The sequence below is a fragment of the Poeciliopsis prolifica genome, unplaced genomic scaffold (assembly GCF_027474105.1).
Source record: "Poeciliopsis prolifica strain line A6 unplaced genomic scaffold, Auburn_PproV2 SCAFFOLD075, whole genome shotgun sequence".
Classification (NCBI taxonomy): domain Eukaryota; kingdom Metazoa; phylum Chordata; class Actinopteri; order Cyprinodontiformes; family Poeciliidae; genus Poeciliopsis; species Poeciliopsis prolifica.
The window spans coordinates 1244864-1264244 of record NW_026562450.1 but is presented as its reverse complement, the minus strand read 5'-3'; the positions used below and the strand labels follow the sequence as shown (position 1 = coordinate 1264244).

General features: G+C 40.1%; 1 protein-coding gene across 1 annotated transcript in view; it reads left to right on the top strand.

Moving 5' to 3' along the window:
- tnfsf10l (TNF superfamily member 10, like) overlaps nucleotides 1-19381 on the top strand; it is a 61601-nt gene that overhangs the window by 11842 nt on the left and 30378 nt on the right. Inside the window, exon 2 of the mRNA XM_055021330.1 lies at nucleotides 16649-16798. Coding sequence (XP_054877305.1) covers nucleotides 16649-16798 — 150 coding nt within the window. The remainder of the gene's footprint in view (nucleotides 1-16648; nucleotides 16799-19381) is intronic.

Sequence of the window (19381 nt, the reverse complement as noted above, 5' to 3'; positions counted from 1 at the left end):
GTCTGGATGTGAACATTTCCTTTTTATTTTATTAGTTTTATTTTTGTCTTTAAGGATCTGATAGTGTAATTGTATTGCTTATACGGCCTCAAGTTGTACTATTAACTGAATAAATCAGAAAGTGTCAAGCATCTGCCAAGCTGAGGTGAGTGAACCACCATCAGTGCTAATAGCATTTTGTGATATTTGGCAATTTTGTTGAAATATTAGCGAATGTATCCAAAAAAATTACATGTTCTGGTGATGAAACATTTTTGCTTTCATGACATCCCATGCCAGCGATGCTAAAGCTAACATAGAAAAAATGCTACCTCTGAATAAACGTGGTAAACAAAGATTTACTCTACTTCAGGGACAGTATGGTTGTATTGGAAATAATTATAAATGTGTGCACATTTTTAGTTCCCACTTTTTAGATGTGTACTTATAAACCACAGTGGAAACCTAGCATGAGGATAGCAGCAGCTCATGAAAAGTCTAGATTTTATGTCATTATGGGGTATTACTGGGTTAGCATGATCCCAGCCTCAAATGGAGATTTGTCCTGGTACAAGAAAAACATCTTGTCAGACTCAGCCAGAACATGTCCACAGGCATTTTCTCTTTCTAATTCTAGTGCTAGTTCTTTTCACTCTGAACTCAGTAATTATTGCTGCCTGTCCACCTGTCAGATCGCATAAATATAACAATTAAATGACCATTGAATGCTTCTCGGTCTAATCTTTCCCAAATCTCTTTTCCAGCTCTTGTCCATGACGTTTTACCCACTAAACCTTACTGTTGGCCTCATCCCTCGCCTCGCCAAGAAGAAACATTTTGGTTTTGACTTTTTATTTAAAATATAATCTGTTTATAACCCCTTACAAGCTTTTAGTGGTTAAAGAAATAGACAAAATCTCTGGTCATTGTTATTCCATTCTCTCAGAGTCTCTGGACTGAAGCAAATCTTTGGCAGAATGTCTCTCGAAATAACTCCACATTTGCAGGAGCTTCTAAGGTGTTTGGACATGCAGGAACATAAGTCATCCGTAAATCAACCTTGGAGCACACATTTGGCTGCGTGTGCAGCTGCCGAATGGAAAACCGTAAAAATAGCTTTGGGGCGAAAAGGGTAGTAAGTCAAAGCGTCCCTTCAAGTCTTGAATTAAAATAATGTCAGTTTTTGTTAACTGTCTTTGGCTGTAAAACACAGTCGCCGTGTGGGTACGAACGTCACCGACACAGTGTTGTGTCACAAAAAGAACTGATTGCCGTTCGGTATTTAATTTTTGGGTTAATTTGAATGTACTTTTTGATATCCAAATAAATGGAGTAATTCCTTCCAGACGTTTGGCGGAGAGGCAGACGAGACACATACTGTACTAGTTATGAGAAAAGCCTTGCTTCCAGAAATGGATGCGTAGGCCTCAGCCTTTTGTAACATAGATAAAAATCTGAAATTATTATGAAAACATGCTTCCAATATCAGACTGGGGCTTTAAAAATATTACAAGCAGGGAGTGAAAACAAGAAACCTCGAGATGTTCAACCGTTGCTTACATGCTTCGGTTTCTACTTTGAGAGTTGCGTTGATTTTCCTCTAGGGAAGCTCATAATGAAACGGATCCTTTAGTATCATTCTTTTCTGAAATGTGTTGTAAAACTTCCACGATAAAGGCTAAAAAATATATAAAATCGAGCTAGAATTTTGTGAGTAAAGAATCAAACGAGCATTGAAAACTCACCTCCTTAAAGAGAGAGTTTTTTAAAGTACAGTTTCATAAAATGATCACTTTATATCGTACCTGTAGTGGATAATTCTCTATTCATTGTGTCATAATTGGTTGGGGCCCCAAAGGCTGAAGGTAGATCGGTCTAGTAGCCATTATGCTAGTTTAGTTCAAGATCAGAGTGGACAAAAAACAGCACTAATTTGAAAAATCAGGTTCATGTGAGCATTACACTAAAGAAACAACAACAGAGCACTCAGCTTTAAACATGAATGTTATAAGTAATCAAATTCAGTTTATCCAAGTAAATACATTAAGTTTATTAAGTTGTCATGTTAGACAAATGTACATAAAGAAAGTTTGACAGACTTATTTTGATTACATCTGACAAATTTACACTGTTTTTTTAAGTTGAACTTACGATCTCATTTTTTCTGCGTAGGCTAAAAAGGTTGGAAGAAACACCAGATTGGTGCAAAAAAAAAATGTCAGTTTCATTAGTATGTAAAAAAAACTTTGGTTGGAATAATTGGTTAGGATGATTATCTCCTTTTTGTCCATTTGTCAGTTGTTGTTTTTTGTTGTTTTTTTTTTTTCAAAGAAAGTTGCTTCCAAAAGTTTGAAAAATCTCTGGTATCTCTGTAAATAACATTCCAACGCAATACATAACAAACACAGCACAGGTTTTGAGGGAGTCGATTCAAAATCGTAAAAGTCAGATTCGGACTCGTGGCGTGGCTGTCAGCTTTAGCCTTCCTGCTTCGTTTGATCTGGTTTTAAACGAAAACAGAGAGGAAGCTACGTGCACCGCGCAAGACGTTTACTCTTAATAAACTTGTTTTTCTGTTTTTTCGTCTTTCACAAGACAAAAACATCCAGGGAACGCTTCCAGCTCGGCTCTCGGCATTAATCATCTCATTTAGAGGAAGATCTATGAACTGGAATAACTTCCCTTTCAAGCCTGGATTCTCGGAACAATCAAGAAAAACATAATAATGACAACAAATCCCTTTAGAGTCTCTACCAGGTTCCCTTGGCCTCTAAAATTTTGCAAATGTGCAAGTTGGCGGCTTCAGCAGTGTTCAACACCTCGTGAAATATTTGAGATGTTTCTGAGTAATTTCTGCTGGATAACAATAACCGGTCGAGTCGCATGGCAAAGTTACAGCATGTCAACAGAGAACAGCTGTGGAGAGCAGGCCTGGACGGCTGTCGCACTGGCGACGTGGCTTTGAATCTAAATTCAAAAAATAGATCCAGTTTCTATCAAAGCCTTCTGGGACAACATGAGCCACGAACGAAATTAAACACATTTAGCTTTCATTTGAGGATAAATCTACTTTTTCTTCTCTGATGTGTGGAGAAGAGTCGTTGGGAGAGTAAGCCATCATTGAGAAATGTTACATAATAATCACAAGTAGTGTGACTTTATTTGCATTTATTGAATCAGGATAAAGTGTCGGCCTTTGAAAGTATTAGACTAACTACCATCAGAGAATCAAGTCAACACTCCAGGTATGTTTGCACGAGTGAGTAAAATCATAGCATAATGTAAAGCTAAATTTAGAAATCAATTTAACATAATATTGCCCCTTTTAAAGAAAGCACACTCTTTATTTTCAACGACTCACAATAGAAGGAATTTAAAAAGCAAAAGTACATATAAATATGCATCAACTCAATCCCTCAACAAAGTTTTAAGAGATAAGACAATCATTGGTAGGAGTTCAACTTAGGTGGCAGTTTGGATAAATTTGGCTAGAATAAAAATTTACACACACCCAAACCGCTAACCAGATTGCGTAGAAGGTCACACAATAGCCCCTGAGCTTTTCTGAAGACACTAATTCAGGAAAAGTCCTCCCCCATCAATGATTTCCTCAGCTCCATAAACCACCCGTGAATGTGCCGCAGGCGCTACAACTGAAATACCAGGATGTGACACCAAAGGTCAGCACAGTCTGAACCAAGACTTTGTTGAAAATGACCAGGACATTGGTGGGGAGTCATGTACATTTGACCTGCTTTAGAAATTCAGCCTCTTCTAGGCCTGCTATGCTATGCTAGCTATTCTTTTGGTGATTCTGAACCAAAAACACTAATAGGACAAAGGAGATTTATGTACTTTCTCTTTTGCAAGTCCTCTTTTGCCTTGCATTGTGAAACGTTCTCCATACCACCATGCTAATCTTTCGCAATACTCTACCTTCACCTCGTTTCAGCCGTAAACTCATGTCTGAAAGCTTTTCAAGAGGAAAGTTGGTCAGGTATGCAATTGGGTTTAATCTCCACATCTGTAATCCAAGCACATGTAAACACAACACAGACTTTCTGCAGAGGTTTCAGCAGGAATGTGAAAGGTAGAGTCCACTGGGGGTTTATTGTGGCTGACGCTGACATCTCTCTCTCTGTGTCTCTCTCTGTGTTGTTAGTAAGGCAGGCTGACAGGCAGGCAGACGTTTCTCATACAAACACTCTGTCATTCCTTCTCCTTTCTTTTAAACAATAGCTGCAACACAACTCTAAAAGTAAGGGACTTCGGCCTTCAGCCTCCCTGAAGTGCCTGCGACTTTTGTCTCGAAACAAACTCCAGTCAGCTGCAATTCATGTCAGCATAAAAACATGCAGAGCTCTGTCTTGAGTCATGCTTTGTCACCACCTCCATACATAACCACATTTACTGTAAATGACAAACATGCCCACCCACAGGCCTCTTAAGCAGCCCTCGGGACACACATCGTTTCAGTTAGTGGCGTTTCACCACATCCACTGTGTGTCCTTGCGTCAGCATCTGCTTTCAACTGGGCTTTAATAGTCCTTTTTTCCATCCACTTCACTTGATCGAACAATAGTCAAAAAGGAAAAATGTTTTCTTGAGTTTCTCCTGATCTGCTGAGGCAAAAAAAAAAAATGTTCTGGTTAATCTTAATTTGGTTAAATACACACCCTGAAGATAAACGATCTCCAGCTGTGTCCGTTCGGATCGGATGCCACGTCGGAGCCGCTGCATGCATTTTCAATTGTGGGTCGTCTGGTGAGAGAGGGAGCTTTAATAATTGCTGTGATTTTTGCATTCTGCTACATAGAGCAGTGAGGTCAATGGAGGGGGCAGCTGGCATTGTGATATCACAATGTAAAGGGTCTCTATTCATTAACTGAGGCCTTGGGGGCAATGCAGTGGCACAGGGGTAGAGCCCTGCATTCTGCCTCGGTCCTCATCGGTACGTTCTTGTTCTTGTATTCACAGTTTTTGGCTGATGATCAGGTACAGTTAAAGAACCACAGGGCAAGTGGACTGTAGACAGAAATTGCAGTTTGTAGAAACAAATGAAGTTAGAATGTGAAGATGGCTTCTTGTTCTGCTGGATCCAACATTTGGGTATCGTCTCATGGCTCATGTATCGTACTATCCACAAAACTGAAGTTATTATCTTTGGCCCGGAAGAAGAGCAATGTAGAGTCAATGCACACACTTGGTATAAGATTGATCACCATATTGGATTTGTGTTTGCTTCGTGATTTTAATGATGACATTGCACAAAATGTAACATTCACAATTGGATTGTGATGACTTTGATGATCATCTCAATGATGTAAAGCACTTTGAACTGCCTTGTTGTTGAAATAAACTTGACTTGAGTTGAAAGATAACTCTGTACAGCTTACTTTCTCTTTCTCACCCTGATTCACTGGAAACCACGGTCGCCTTGAGCGTTTCTGTCGCGATGGGAGAACACAGAGGCGAACTGGAAAGTCCTGATTTCTTCTCGTTTTGTTATTTTCCTCTTCTCTTCCCTTTCTTTTTCTCTTTCTTTCACTATTGCTTAAGTGATATCAGGAGCCAGAAACACAACTCCTGAAAGGAAAGCTAACCTTCATTGTAGCCGACTTAGATAAAAAAATAAAAAAAATTAAAAAAAAACTCACCATAAACTCAAAGGGAGCCACACTGTCTGTATCTTTATCGCCACAAATCTGAACAGCTCCTTTTTCCCCCCAAACAGTGACATTCTTAATTGTTTGAAGCAAGAAGGAAGTTAAAACAGAAATAAAGAAACAGCAGGCCGGTTCCACCCTGCTTTTGTGTGTCTTTAAACTCTCTAAACTGGAAGAAATCCAAAGGGGCAAAATTCACAAAGAAAGGTCATCGTTCCCACATGCACGAGCAGGGAGTGGTTTTCTGCTGTCTCGCTGCGGGGTTGTGTACACGCTCACAAATATTAGCTCATGCAAACCCGCCCGCACCGTCGACACGCAAAAAACCTGACTGCATGACTCTGCGTTGCATTGGCAGGTGAAACAGTCGGCTGCTCCACAGGTCTCGGAAGCACATGCTTGCTAGTTGACATTCTGCATGCCTTGTGACAAAAGGAAACCTGCAGCAAACTCACAGAGGAGGAACCTAACTCAGCTAAATCCAATCCTTCTGGCTCTGAGTTGTTGTTCACCAGAAGAAGCACTTGAAAGCCGTGGTCAGAACAATGAATTTAAGAAAGTGAAAAGAAACAAACAAAAAAACCAGACATTTTCTAACAAACTCCTTCAGAACGGTCCCGGCCACTAAAATATTACAGCACTGAAACACAGTGTGATGTACGGATGTAGGAATGTCTTCTTGCACTCCGCTCTGCTCTGCCCATACGGCCATTATTTGACATCCATCTGTGTCTAATTTCACGTAATTTTCCTTTGAATTCACATGCTTAATCTGACGCAGACATATTATTGCACTGTAAATATGTGGAAAGAACAAAAAAAAAACATCCTCATTATTAAATTACTCCAAAAAGTTGCAATCAAAGCAACTTTTTAACGTTTACCCCGTCAACAACGCATGCTCTCATTTAAGTCTGAAAGCAGAAATAGACCTCATGAAGCCGTTGGGTTCATTAATAGTGAAATCAAAGCTGAAAGGAAGAATTTATTGGCAGTAAAACAAAAAAACTGCAATCCCGCTGTAGGCGATTGCAGTTAAATTTGCATTTATGCCAATTTCAAATGAAATAATTTTCTTGAATGCAACATCAGAAAATTATTTAATGTCTTACACTAAAAAAAAAACACAGTCTTACAGAGTATTTCTGATGTAGTTTCTGATGCAAATGTCTTCACTTGAAATTATATAAAACTAACTTAAAGGTAACTTTTCAACAAAATATAGGTGCTTGTTTTAAGCCAACAATTCCTTTATATTGTCGAAAAAGTTGAATATTATGTCACATGTCACGTTGGAAAAGGGTCCTGTTAATTATTCCCGAGTCAGCAAAGTTTTTGCACTTCTGTGTCTCATTGAATGATTCACGATTTTGTCATTTGACCAGTTTCACTTTCGGTTCATCTTATCTGGGGACAGTTTTGAGAAAGGAAGATCTCTTTACCTAAACAGAGTCCAGAGATTGGCATTTTGAGGTCGCGTTTCCGTCGTCCGGGGAATTTCGCAAAGACCAAACACAGAAGAAAATGGAAAACAAAAAAGTGAGTCACGGAGTCGTAGAGGCAGAAGTGCTCACATTTGGGAGAGAGGGATCAGTTTTGGGGCTTTTTGACAAACACCTTCAGGACAGGGCTGGGCTTTCTTGTGTTTCCAGACTCAAGAATGAATTTAATGTGAAATCCAAAGCTGCAAGTCTGCAACAATAAGCACTGTGCAACATTTTTGCTTCATTTCCCGATTATCGTCTTGTACCGTCTTACTTAAGGACATCAGAAGCACAGCCAGCACTTCGTTTTCTAGACCGCTTCACTGTTATTAGTGTGTTTTGGTCGAAACTCTCATCAAGCCCACCCCCCTGGGAAGCTGACATGTACTCTATGTAATGTTTTTTTGGCAAAGTGGAGGAGGAAGAGGGGATTTGTTGTTGCACATTAAAAGAGCCAACGCTCGTTTCGATTGCTCCACCGCATGACAGAGCGCTGACGGTCATTAAACATGCAACAGGGATAAATCACTTGCCTCCGACAAATAAATCAAAGTCAGGTCCTCACTGGCTGACTGCCAAAAGCACAATGAAGCCTTACGGGGAAAAACATCAACTCACATGGGCAAACTCGTACACACGCTAAAACCGACTCATGTTGGCCCGTCAACTTGTCAAATTGTGTGATTATTTGAGAGATGGCTGGGCAGATAAATTATGTTTCTTTCTTACAGAAAGAAAATAATAAGCTACATGCTTTAATTAATGATTTGGCCTAGTTTAGCTAGTTGTTGCTGACCACAGATGCAAAGACTACAAATGAATTGTGATTCTGTTATTGTCTCGTATAGTCAAGAGGAGCATGGCAGATGTTATAGTCAGACTGTGGGGAAACGAGGCGGTAACCCGTCAGACCATCAGTTCCCGAAACCACACACACACACACACACACACAAATCTTGCAAAAGCACATGCAGGGTCAGCGTGATTCTCTGCGCACAGGGTAAAAAGCTTTTGTGGTCCAAATGACACAATTGCGTAAGATTGAAAAAGTCTTATGTCTTTTTCACAGTGATTTATGACCGCCAACACAATGCATCTCGGTAAAAGCACATCGAGAAACTTTCCATTGATCTGAATTGTAATTGAAACCTTTGTTCTTTCATGCTGCGTTCCTATTACCTCAGTGTTTCATGCTTTTTGGGCAGATTCAGCTTCCGTAACTTATGTAGTAGGGCTAATGTTATTCAACGGGACAAACCTAATGGTCTCTTGTCAAAGCAAAGATGTTGAAGAGTACCTAAAATAATATTGTATCCTGAAGATCCACTCATCCATTTTTAGTCTGGATTTTGCTGATTTGTCTCTCTTCCTTACCCTCCACTACTTTGAGGATTTCTTCAATTTCATCCAAACGCTACATCAGGTAAAGGGACAACAACAAAACCTCAGATCGAAGTAGTGAAACTGCCCGATTAAGTCCCTAAGAAAGATACAGAGTTGCGTTTATGTACCCATGTAGACTGGAAATGAACGACTGCGTCTGAGGCTCGGCAGGACGGGTGGAGTCTGAGAGAAACTATTGAGTTCAAGGAAAACCTGCCAGTTCGCAGATTATGTTCTCTGAATTAATTATCACCGTAACTGAATCTGTGGGTTACTTTTGAGTCACTGACTCAGAGTTAAAGTTACCTTTTCTTTCCAGACTGAAAAACCACCGGGTTTCTATCATCTCAGGGTTCAGAGGGTTTTCACTAAAGCAGCTCCTGAATCAAATACCTGCATTTATCTTTTATAAAACAACACAAACAAAGGACTGTACTGGTTTGGAAAACTCTGTGCTACCATTGTTTAAGGATTTTACACCTTGGCAAATCTTCCTGGACTTGATGTAGGTGGCTTGTTTTACATACATTGTTTTTTAAATGAATCGTCACCTTCCTAAAATCACGGCCTAAGTCATTTTTTGCCAAAAGATGACTTGGGGGACGGGAGAAAGATGTCTTAATTTTCTTGCCAAGTACTTTTCTGCTTCAAACACCAAGTTACTCAATGAATTGAGGCAGGCTCCACCGTGTTCCTCCGCAGGGGGTTTGGACGACACCTTCCCACATTTCTTCGCTCCCCGCATCCCTGTTTGTATGGTGTGATTTACGGGACGAAGGTCTCGGCTGTTGTTTGCTCTTGAGCTCCCCGCCTGATTCGTTTCATCGTGGAGAATGGAGAGCATTGTCACCACCGGCAAACTCTCTCCTTCCCCGATCTTGCCGTTTCTCCTCCAAAAGACACAAGCTGTCATTCCAGAACTCTGCCTCGCCAGATTTGAGTTACGTGGCTGCTTCTCCTCTTCCTAATCCTCTCAAATGAGACTCCTTCACTGCCAAGGAACTCCACGCACACAGACACAGAAACACGAAATGAGGGCCAGCTTTTCCAAGTGGCCCTCTGAGATATTCTTTTCAAGGTTGGGTGTCCTGCAAAAGCCAAGCGCGCACACACACACCGATACACTGTTGGACATACACACCGAGAACAGGCCACACACATGATACATACGTACGTGCGCAGAGCAGAGGGGGGAACAGTGCGGCATTGTTTGCTCCTTCCTGAGAGTCGGCATCAGGATTTCTCTCCGTGGCCCGGTCTGTCAAACCAGAACGGACAGATTTGAGGCACCGCATATTTTCTGGCAAAGAACGGTAGACCGCTTAAAAATCCTCGTACGAGTGTTTCTTGCCCGAAGCGGGGGATGATTATTTCCCAAAGCACAACATGGTGGGCTTTATCTCCGTGCAAGGAGATGCATAAATGATTTCACATGAGGTTCTGACATCGCGACGCATTCTTTTCCCCAATGTTTTCGTTGTTCTTGGCTTTCAGGGGATGTCTGAAAGCAATACTTGTTGGATGTAAATGCTGAACAGAAATAATCTAGTGTATTCTATGAACAATGCCTCAGGGTAACTTTGGCTTCTTTGGTATTTTCAGCACAGCTCAGGATATGAGGTCCAACGTAAAACAATCTGGGTGCGTTTTGGAGAAATTAAATGAAATTATTAGATATTCTCCAGATCTTAAAGAAATGCATCAACAGGAAACTCTGTAGAAATGGAGCAGCTGCCAACTGACACACAGCCAGATTATAATCAGGCAAAAATTATCAAAGAGATGACTAATGAGCTGTAAATGTCTCAAGACTCAGTTTATTTGACTGAAAATCAGTTTCAATAAGGGTTTAATAAAAGTAAATCTAATCTGCTTCCACACGGCGCTTATATGTTCAGGACATTAAATGGGGATGAATTTTACAAAGTCCGAAACCAAGTGAGGTATGCCAGCATTTAAAGGCTGATATCTTTGATGTAAACTGTGTGTTTCTTCTGTTTTTCACTGTTTTCATATTTACAACTGTACGTTTTTACATCCTGAGGAATCTTTGATTTTACTCTATTAAGATTATTCAGAAATCTAGATAATATTTTCTGGATGCATTGCTTATCTGCATTTTGATATTCAGCATCCAACACCGGATGACCCTGAATATTTTACGGCTATTTATGGCCAATCAATCGATCCCATCCAAAATTTGATGAAACAAAGATGCTGAACGTCACATTAGAGAACCCAGTTGTTCAACCTCGTCAACACGCCTTTACATGAGAATCTCAGTTTTTTCTTTCCAATTTGTAGTCAAAGTAAACATGTTTTTGTTAAATACATAATACCATGTCTAGTTATTTACTTCTCATGTGAAAGTGGAGGTAATTAATAATTAATAGAGTGCGTAACAATACATTCGGTTCACCAAACGAGGCAGTACACAATATTCCTGTAGAAGACGATAAAAGAGTTTCAAGTGAAGCTGCTCATTATATCGAGTCACCATCCTCATTCCAATTTCAGTGTGCAGTATCACATCCAGCTGGGATCTGTGGCTTTGACCAGTGTTACTATTTTAAAATGTGAATGATTAGACCACCAAATGCTTCACACACTGACAGGCAGAGCCCAAAAGAAGATTTAAAGCAGATGCGATTCCTATTGACGTTGGCGGCTAGTCTTGGTACTTTACCATCGTTTATGCAGTTTCTCAATGTCCTCACATTGTGAAATTCTACTTTTATGCTTTTCTTCAAAGTAAAAAGTTCAAGGAAAGTGCATTTAAACTCATTAAAGTCAGTTTTGACCAGCCAAAGTAATTTTGAATGTGGCGAAGCTACGAATCGGATGCTAACCTTAGCATGGATAGCAAGCTACGGTGTACGGCTAGTGCTAGCAAAACATTCTTCTCTCAGCGAATACTTTTACGCCATTTCTTCTTGTTTTATTTTAATGTTAGCAAAATAAATAAAAAACAAAGATTCCTGTGGCAACATTACATTTTTCAGTTTTTCCTGTGTTTGTTCGCTAGAAAACAGGAAAGGCCAAATGGCAAAGAACAATCAGTCCTGCAGAAAGAATCTTCAACACCAACCTTCTCTCTGCAAAGGACTTCTGCAGGTTTAGGGTCAGGAAAAGATCAGCGAGCATCGCTCCAGACCTCACACGAAAACTGTTTAGATAGCGGAAAACGGCGACGGCTTCTTCCAATCTCTCCGATGACCTTACGGCCCGAGAGCTCAGCTAATCCACTGCGAAACTAAATAAGACGTGAAAAGTTTGGCTGGATCTGATTTGGCGTGACACTTTGGGACGCTGTGGTCAATGCGCCTTCCCATGAACAATTACATTTCCCGACACTCTTACTCAATCCTCCTTTTTTTTCTGACAGCTGACCAGAGAAGCATCTCATTTTGTTAAACTGCACAATAGAATTACATCATATCTCATGTCCAGCAACTGAGGGTTTTATGTTTGCTGTTTTATTAATTTTTTATTTTTTTGGCTTTGAAAGCGGGGCGATTGACTTATGGCTCAGAACTCAAGGGAAGGCCAAATCATGTGGATCATCACACTATTAAAACACACTGCTGTGTGGACAAGAACATTGGGAATATTCAGTGTAAAAAAAACTAAACAAGATTAATGTGTTTTGAAAAAAAAATTATACATATTAGAAGTCCAAAGTACATTGTGGTTCGCTTGTAAAATTTCAGACTTTTTATGGGGTTCAAGAACAATTAATCAAATCTTTCAGAAGTGATTCCCAAAAAAACCACAAAGACAAAGCAAGGTCTTAAAAAAAAAAAATTACTGCCGAGGCTGGACTTTAGTCGTCACGTCGATTTGTTCTGATTGCTGTCCTTGCTCCCACAATGATGCTGGGTTTTGCAACTTCAGGAATTGGCGAGGAGGAGTTGAGATTGGCAGACGCACAGCTGTCAGAGGAACACTCTGCAGAGAGGGAAGTTTTGACTCAAACCTCCGAAGACTCCCAAAATGCACGCTGTCAGGGCATGACGGCAATAGAGGCTCAGTCCCCTCCATCCCCCCCGCTCCCACCCCCCGCTCTCTAGAGGCCTGCATGTCGACATTGGCTTACAACATAGCTCACATTTTCCTCTCTGCTTCCCAACACTTTTACTCAATCAAAGGCAAAATGAGTGAACAATATATTTGTTGAGGTCACCGAGGCTGAGATGAAATTTGTGTTCCTAAGTCGACCTGTCAAACGCTGGACATCCGTGGGCTTTTCTGTGGCTCTTTCAGGTCACAGAAATACCTTCATGACTGTTTTACTCCATATTTGGTGCCTTAGGTTTAGCTTAGAAAAAGACGCTGAAATGTGGGCTTGGTCTGCCTTTTTGTTCAACGTTGACATTCTGAAGCATTTTGCCATTAATAAATATATTTTGTAGGCCATTTTTTACTTTTTGACCTAAAAAGTTATCTCATCCCTATCATTAAATAAATTGTCAATGCGTTAAATATCATTTGCTTTTTTTTTCCTTTTTTTAAGTATCAAATAAGTTAATGAAAAATTCAATTTGTCAGAATGATAACAGGGTTAAATTCTGTTTAGCAGGGAAGAACATATGAGAACATGAAAATTTGCAAATAAAAAGAACATAACCAATTGTACATTTGACATATAAACTACACAAGATCAATCCTGTTCTATCCCATTCATCTAGCTTAATTTAAAGTGCAGACGCGTGACTGGTGCTAATCTTTTGTAGCATTTGTAACAACTTCAGTCTGGTCTGAATTGCTACATCTAGCTAGCACAACATTTTCACTTAAGATTGTTTTTTTTAATATACTTGTAATGTTTACATGCTATTTAATGAAGACCCAGTTGTACACTTTATAGCTTTTGGAGGATGCCAACCAACAACTTTCTCCTTCCACCATCGTTGTAGGGCTCGTTTATGCCACCAAGCAATCGGAAATGTTTTTGGTTTGAAAAGGTGTACCGTTACGTCGCCAGCCAAACGAGGAACAGACTGTAACTCCCCCTCCAACTTGTTTAAAAGATAATAAAAATTTAGATAAGCCTGGGCCAAGTGCCTCCTTTTCGTGCAGAGTAATAGGGTTGTGTTTCAGTTCAAGATCTGAACACTGAGCCGTTCGGCCTGCTGCTTCACATTAACTGTTTTGTCACTTTTGAGTCTGGACTCCTCAGATGGGTTTGAAAGTTGAAGGAGGTGATGTAAGCCTGTGTTATTTGGATGGCTCCGGCCAGTACTGGCAGGAGAAAGTCTGCACAGCAGCACAACGGGAAAGTTTGATGATGTTTCATCCAAAGAAAACCAGGGCTGCTGGGAGCCAAATTCAGAAGAGGAAAATACGTTTTACTGACATTTCTCTAGATTAGAGAAGTCATTTTCTCATAGTTTTGACAGACTATATTTAGGTGCCTCGTGCAAAAATAAATCCTAAGAATAGTAGTGTCTGTCCATGTTTTCTGCTTCAGCCTGTGACCTCATATGAGCTCGCTAATGGAGCCAAAGTTTACTTCTAATCTTGTTCTCAGCAGAGGGCAGTGATAGTAATGGCCTTTATCTCCGCGCCGACTTTGTCTGGATACCGTTTCTCATAATAGATCAAACACTCCCTATCCACACTGTCAAGGCCTAATGGACACTCTTACCTGTGTGACCACACATACATCCACGGTCCTGAAAGAGAAACAGTTTGTTGTTTTCCTTAAATCAAATGAGATTCCTCATTTGCAATAAATCTTTCAACCATATCCACCAAAACGGGGAGTGTGTTTTGGCAGAGTCACCAGAAAGCAACTATGCCTGTTTTACACTCCTTTTCCTTCTAAAGAGTAAAGCTCAGATCTCCTCATGCACGCGGGAACCTCCCCAGTCCTCGAGCCGGTGGTAGCTGTCATCGCACCCCTCACAATAGACAGAGTGTCTCGGCCCAGACTCCACTGTCAGCAGTTTTTCTTGGGAAGTGTCCTGATTATACGCAGATGATCCGCGATGACCTACTGCGCTCTCTTTGTGTCAGTGCAGTACTGAAAAACAACCGGGAACATATGGAGAAGTGAGCAAGAGGAAAGCTGGGTCTGAGGGACCGAGATCAGACTCACCGCGCGCACCGACGTCCTCGGCTCCAGATTTCTTTGTCTTTTTGTGCCGTTGTTCACCGAAATGTTCTTTATCACATCCGCTAATTGACTTTTTCCTTCTTTACATAACCAAAAAAACCAGAACATTTTCATTTCTTGTATCGAGCACACAACAGTGGTAAAAGCGATCTTAACGTTCTTTATTTTGCAACATTATGATGTATAAGTAGGAGTATCTGGGATCATTTTTAGCGCATTCATTCATGTGAAAGGCTTAAAGGTTGGTGTAAACACTCCACTGAGCTGGGGCAGCTAACAGCGAGCCTCGCTCTGCTGTATCTATAAATTTCCACTGTTTGTCTCTGAGAATTAATGGTCTCAAGTGTAGACTCACTGCTTGCCACAGTTTAGAAAAATACTCTAAGCCCCAATACTCCCTTAAATAACTATAAGTCCAGAAAAGATTTAAGCTCTCTTCACCATAAATATTGGTTTTCCTGAACACGCTGTGCAAGAAACCATCTCAAGTCTTTGCCGTCAGCATTCTTCTTCTAGGAAAAGTATAAAGACTCAGAATGACCCATTTCCCGGCGTAACACATTGTTGTTCTGATTTATTAAAGGTGACTCAACGTAAGCACAAAGTAGGACCTGCGAGCTGACACATGTATCCAATGACTGGTCTATAAATAGATGCGCAAATTTCAAGGTCATGAATCATCTTTAAAAGAGTGGAGACAACATGTCGAGAAGCAGTGAATCCTTTACGTGACCCGATTCATTCGGCCTCATATGGGCACACGCACTGATGGTCACACTATGACCAAGTTGATCCTGTCAGGCATCAACATGAACGACTATCGCAAGAATAATAATAATTTAAAAAAAAATTACTGGAAAAGGGAGCGAAATGTCGAAGAAAGGCGCCGAGAGACAGAAAGTTGAAAAAAAAGGGAAAAAATTTCATTAGAGAAGAGAGGTCGGTCAAGTGGAAAGAAATTAATATAACTAAATCAGGGAGTTGAAGGAGTGCAGCGGTGTAATTTTGTTCTCGTCATCGGTGCTGGCTACAGTCATTAGCCGGACTTTTAGACCGTGAAAGCCTCCCTGAAAGACACACACACGCATGCATGTAAAGTTGCTCACCCTTTTCGGTTCTCATAGATTTTCCTCCTGACCCAATGTTCCCAAATGATAACAGGAATCCATGCTTTTCCAGCATTTCTGGACTTGTTTTCTGCCTCTTATTCTGGGTATAAAATGTTACTCTGGATCATCTTGAACAGAATCAAGTTCTGTGAAACAACCTGATGCCAAATTTGGTATGGGATCATTTCACTGCTTTCTGTTGCCTTTGGACTAATTTTATTCCAATATTAAGACCTCTTGGACATGTCGAATAAAATACGGAGTAGCCTCAACTAAATGTAGATCTGGTAATTTATAAATTTGTGAACTTCTGCACTTTATTATTGCCTGTAAGACTTCTCAAAAGAGCAGTTTTAGTGCTTAGACCCAGCACTAAAATCTACGGCTTTCTAAAAACAAAACGTGTCGTAAAAAGGCCTTTTTTTTTACCAAGTCTAATACATCAAAAAGTGGTCTGGCAAATCAAATTAAAATCATATCAGATTATTAAAAGAGGCATTAGTCATTTAGAAAATTGAGCAAGGACAAGAAGTCTGGAAAATAAAGCTCTTATCTAAGCTCATCAATTTAAGTAATGAAATCTGAGAATCTAATAAATAATACTGCACTCAGTCATGTACACAAGATTGTCTGAGGAGATTTAAGATGATTGTGGTTCTTTTTCTAGTTTTTGCTTTATGTTTTGCTTCCTATCTGCTCAAAAATGAGGAATCAGGAAATCGCCTGGAGCATAAGGGCAGAGGAGGAGCTATACATGGTTCCTAGCTGGGTTTAATTTGAATTTAAAAGATTATTTTGTTGCTTTTTGGCTAAAAGGCAGGAAAAATTTGTATTAAGTCCTTTGTTTTTCCAAACTTTGGTTCATAAGTACCCTTGCTGATTTCTTTCCCATCTTTGTTTGCCATACAGGTTCGTAGCCAAGGAGTGACAGAGGAACTAAAGTGCCTGAGTTTACTGAATGCTCTGGACAAGGACCAGGACATCCCGGATCAGTTGGCCCAGCTCTTTGGGGAACCATGCATCAAGTTGGCGGAAGGCATCAAGGCCTACATCTCGAAGGTAGGGAACCACTTGGGCCTTCGTTCGACTATTTCAGCAAATTTATCAAGGCGTAGATTCATAGAAAGGAGTTTAAGGCGGTTATCCGTCCTACGTTTGTGTATCAGTAGTTTTGTTTCCGTTGACCCTTAAAACTAAGCAAATTGGAATTAGGAAAGTAAATTTGCTATATCGAAAAATGACAATTTCACAAGAACTCGCATTTTTTAGTCTACATTTAGTGCTCGGATGAGGTGGGGGGTGTTTCAGCCGTATCGAAATCTGTGTTTTTTCGCTTCATGCCAGTTTGTATGCAGGACCAAAGTGCTCATTTTCAGACATTGGCATTCTTGGACAGTGCACAGCAAGCTCCAAAAGACGACTCCTGGCGTTGCACAGTCCATCAGAAGTTGAATTTTTCATTCAAAACTGTTGGATTGATCGCTCTCTTGTGAAATTGCCAACTACAATTTACCCAAAAGCCATTCCCAAGTATAAGTAATTTGTCGCACCAACGTCTTGACTGGTAGCTAATGGTTGCTAGCGCCTAAAATGTGAATGATTTTAAATGACTTTATGAAATACAAACAAGCAGAATGCAAGGGTTTAATCCTGAACAAAAGCATGCAATTGATGATTGATGATAAGCTGAAATGCACTATTAAATAAAGTTCTGCTCTGTAAAATTAGATGATTTTGAGGTAGGAATAACTACAGCGCGTCCAAAAATCACTGTCAGCGAAGTGACTATCCACATTTTCACAAATCTGCAACCTATTACTCCCCACTTCCTCACACACACGATTTGTGATAAATGGGGCTAGTTGAAAATCTGTGGAAGCGCCACTGAACCTTACAGAAACTTCCAACGACATCAGCTTTAAAGAGCCAGAAACGTTTGTGAATGTTTTTCTTCCAAGTTGCTTCATGTCAAAATTTAAAAAGAGAGTACATTTTACTAGGAATCGTGATTTCATGCATGTCCTACCTTTTTATTAATTCTGGCATTGAAAAGACATTCAAAAATCTTCTGTTTATAAGTTTTCAGAATTTCAGTCTCTCCCCTAAAAAGCCCAGTTTGACCACAGAGTTGTGGTTCTATATCTGTCGGCATTTTAATATAAAGTCGTTATCGGTTTGCGTTCGGCCGTCTCTGCAGGGCGCCACCGATTGGGACCAGATGAGTTTTGGCTTTTGGGCTGTCCTTTGCTCGGTTCCAGCGAATGCAGAAAACATCTGCGGGGACCGATGCAGACCGCAGGGCGGGAGCGATTGTGCACATCTGTCACTGTAGTGGAGCAACGGTCAGCTATGATGGAGTATGAGTCATTTAAAAATAAATACATATTCACACGACACAGAGGGTGGAGAGATGCAAACCCAGGTGGACGGTTTTGGACAGCCAAACAAATCTTTGGCAAATTTCCATAAATCCCAATGAAAGAGACCAAAGTGTTTGAGTGACAGTTCCCTGGGAACATGTTTCAGAAAATATTATTGTTTCTCATTGGTGGTGATGGAAATTTCAACCGGCTGATTCTTAATGTCAACTCGAACAGTTTGTTGATATTGAAAACTGTAGATCTGCAGCTTTTTGATAAAAAACCCCATCATTCAGTGTTGCTTTGTGTTGCCTGTTGTTGTTAAAGTAATGAAAGACAGACATCATTAAGATGAGTAATAGCTGGCGTTTGGAATTTGGAAGAGAACCGGGCTCAGTATTAGCCACAGGGGGGCTCATTCTCTTAGTGTTTGTGCTCAACGGCTGCCATGTTTGTAACATATGAGGTCTTAAAACAATTCCTACAGCCTTTTAACATGTGCAGCGAGTGGTAGCACCAAGCAAATGGACTCAAATCCCTTAAACTTTGTTACACTTTGTCATGTCATAACAACGACATCAGTGCATTATATTGGGATTTTGTGTGAGAGGAAACGCATAAAATAAAGACAATGAGAAAATGAAGCAACGTCTTTTTTAGCAGCGGTTTCTGAAAATGACAAACAGTCCAGTGTTGTTGCACATTCTCAATGGGATTGAGGCCTGGACTTTGACTGGACCGTTGTAACAATCCCATTGAGTTCAGTGTTTATGTTTAACCCTTTAACTGTGAGCACGTATCGAATTGTTTATCACTTATCCTGATAAATTTCTTATTATGATAAGAATTATTGGGTTGATAAATTCGACAAATTCCAATTAAAGAATAAAAAACAATACTATTACTGATTGTTAGTTTCAGTATTTTCTCCAGTTTGTTCAGTGAAAGTATCAATAAGTTTGACAACCTGATTAAATCCAGTTAATGTGTTCAGTGCAGTGGTATAAATCACACTTCTTTATGTCACTGGTGTCTTCAAGAAGCATATTATGAAAGCAGTATTTGTATTTGTATATTTGTGGAGCAGTAATTGTGTCATTGCTCTGAGAGTATTTGCAACACAGAGTGGTTTTGTCCAAAGCTTGAATCTATACGCCCAAACTTGTCCTCAGTTTTTGTTTTATTTCTGTTTGTTCATTGTTTAACCAATGGAAGATTTATCTGGGTGAGATTACAGGCAGGTGTAAAACTTACATGCATACGTGTGTGCGTGTGTGTGTGT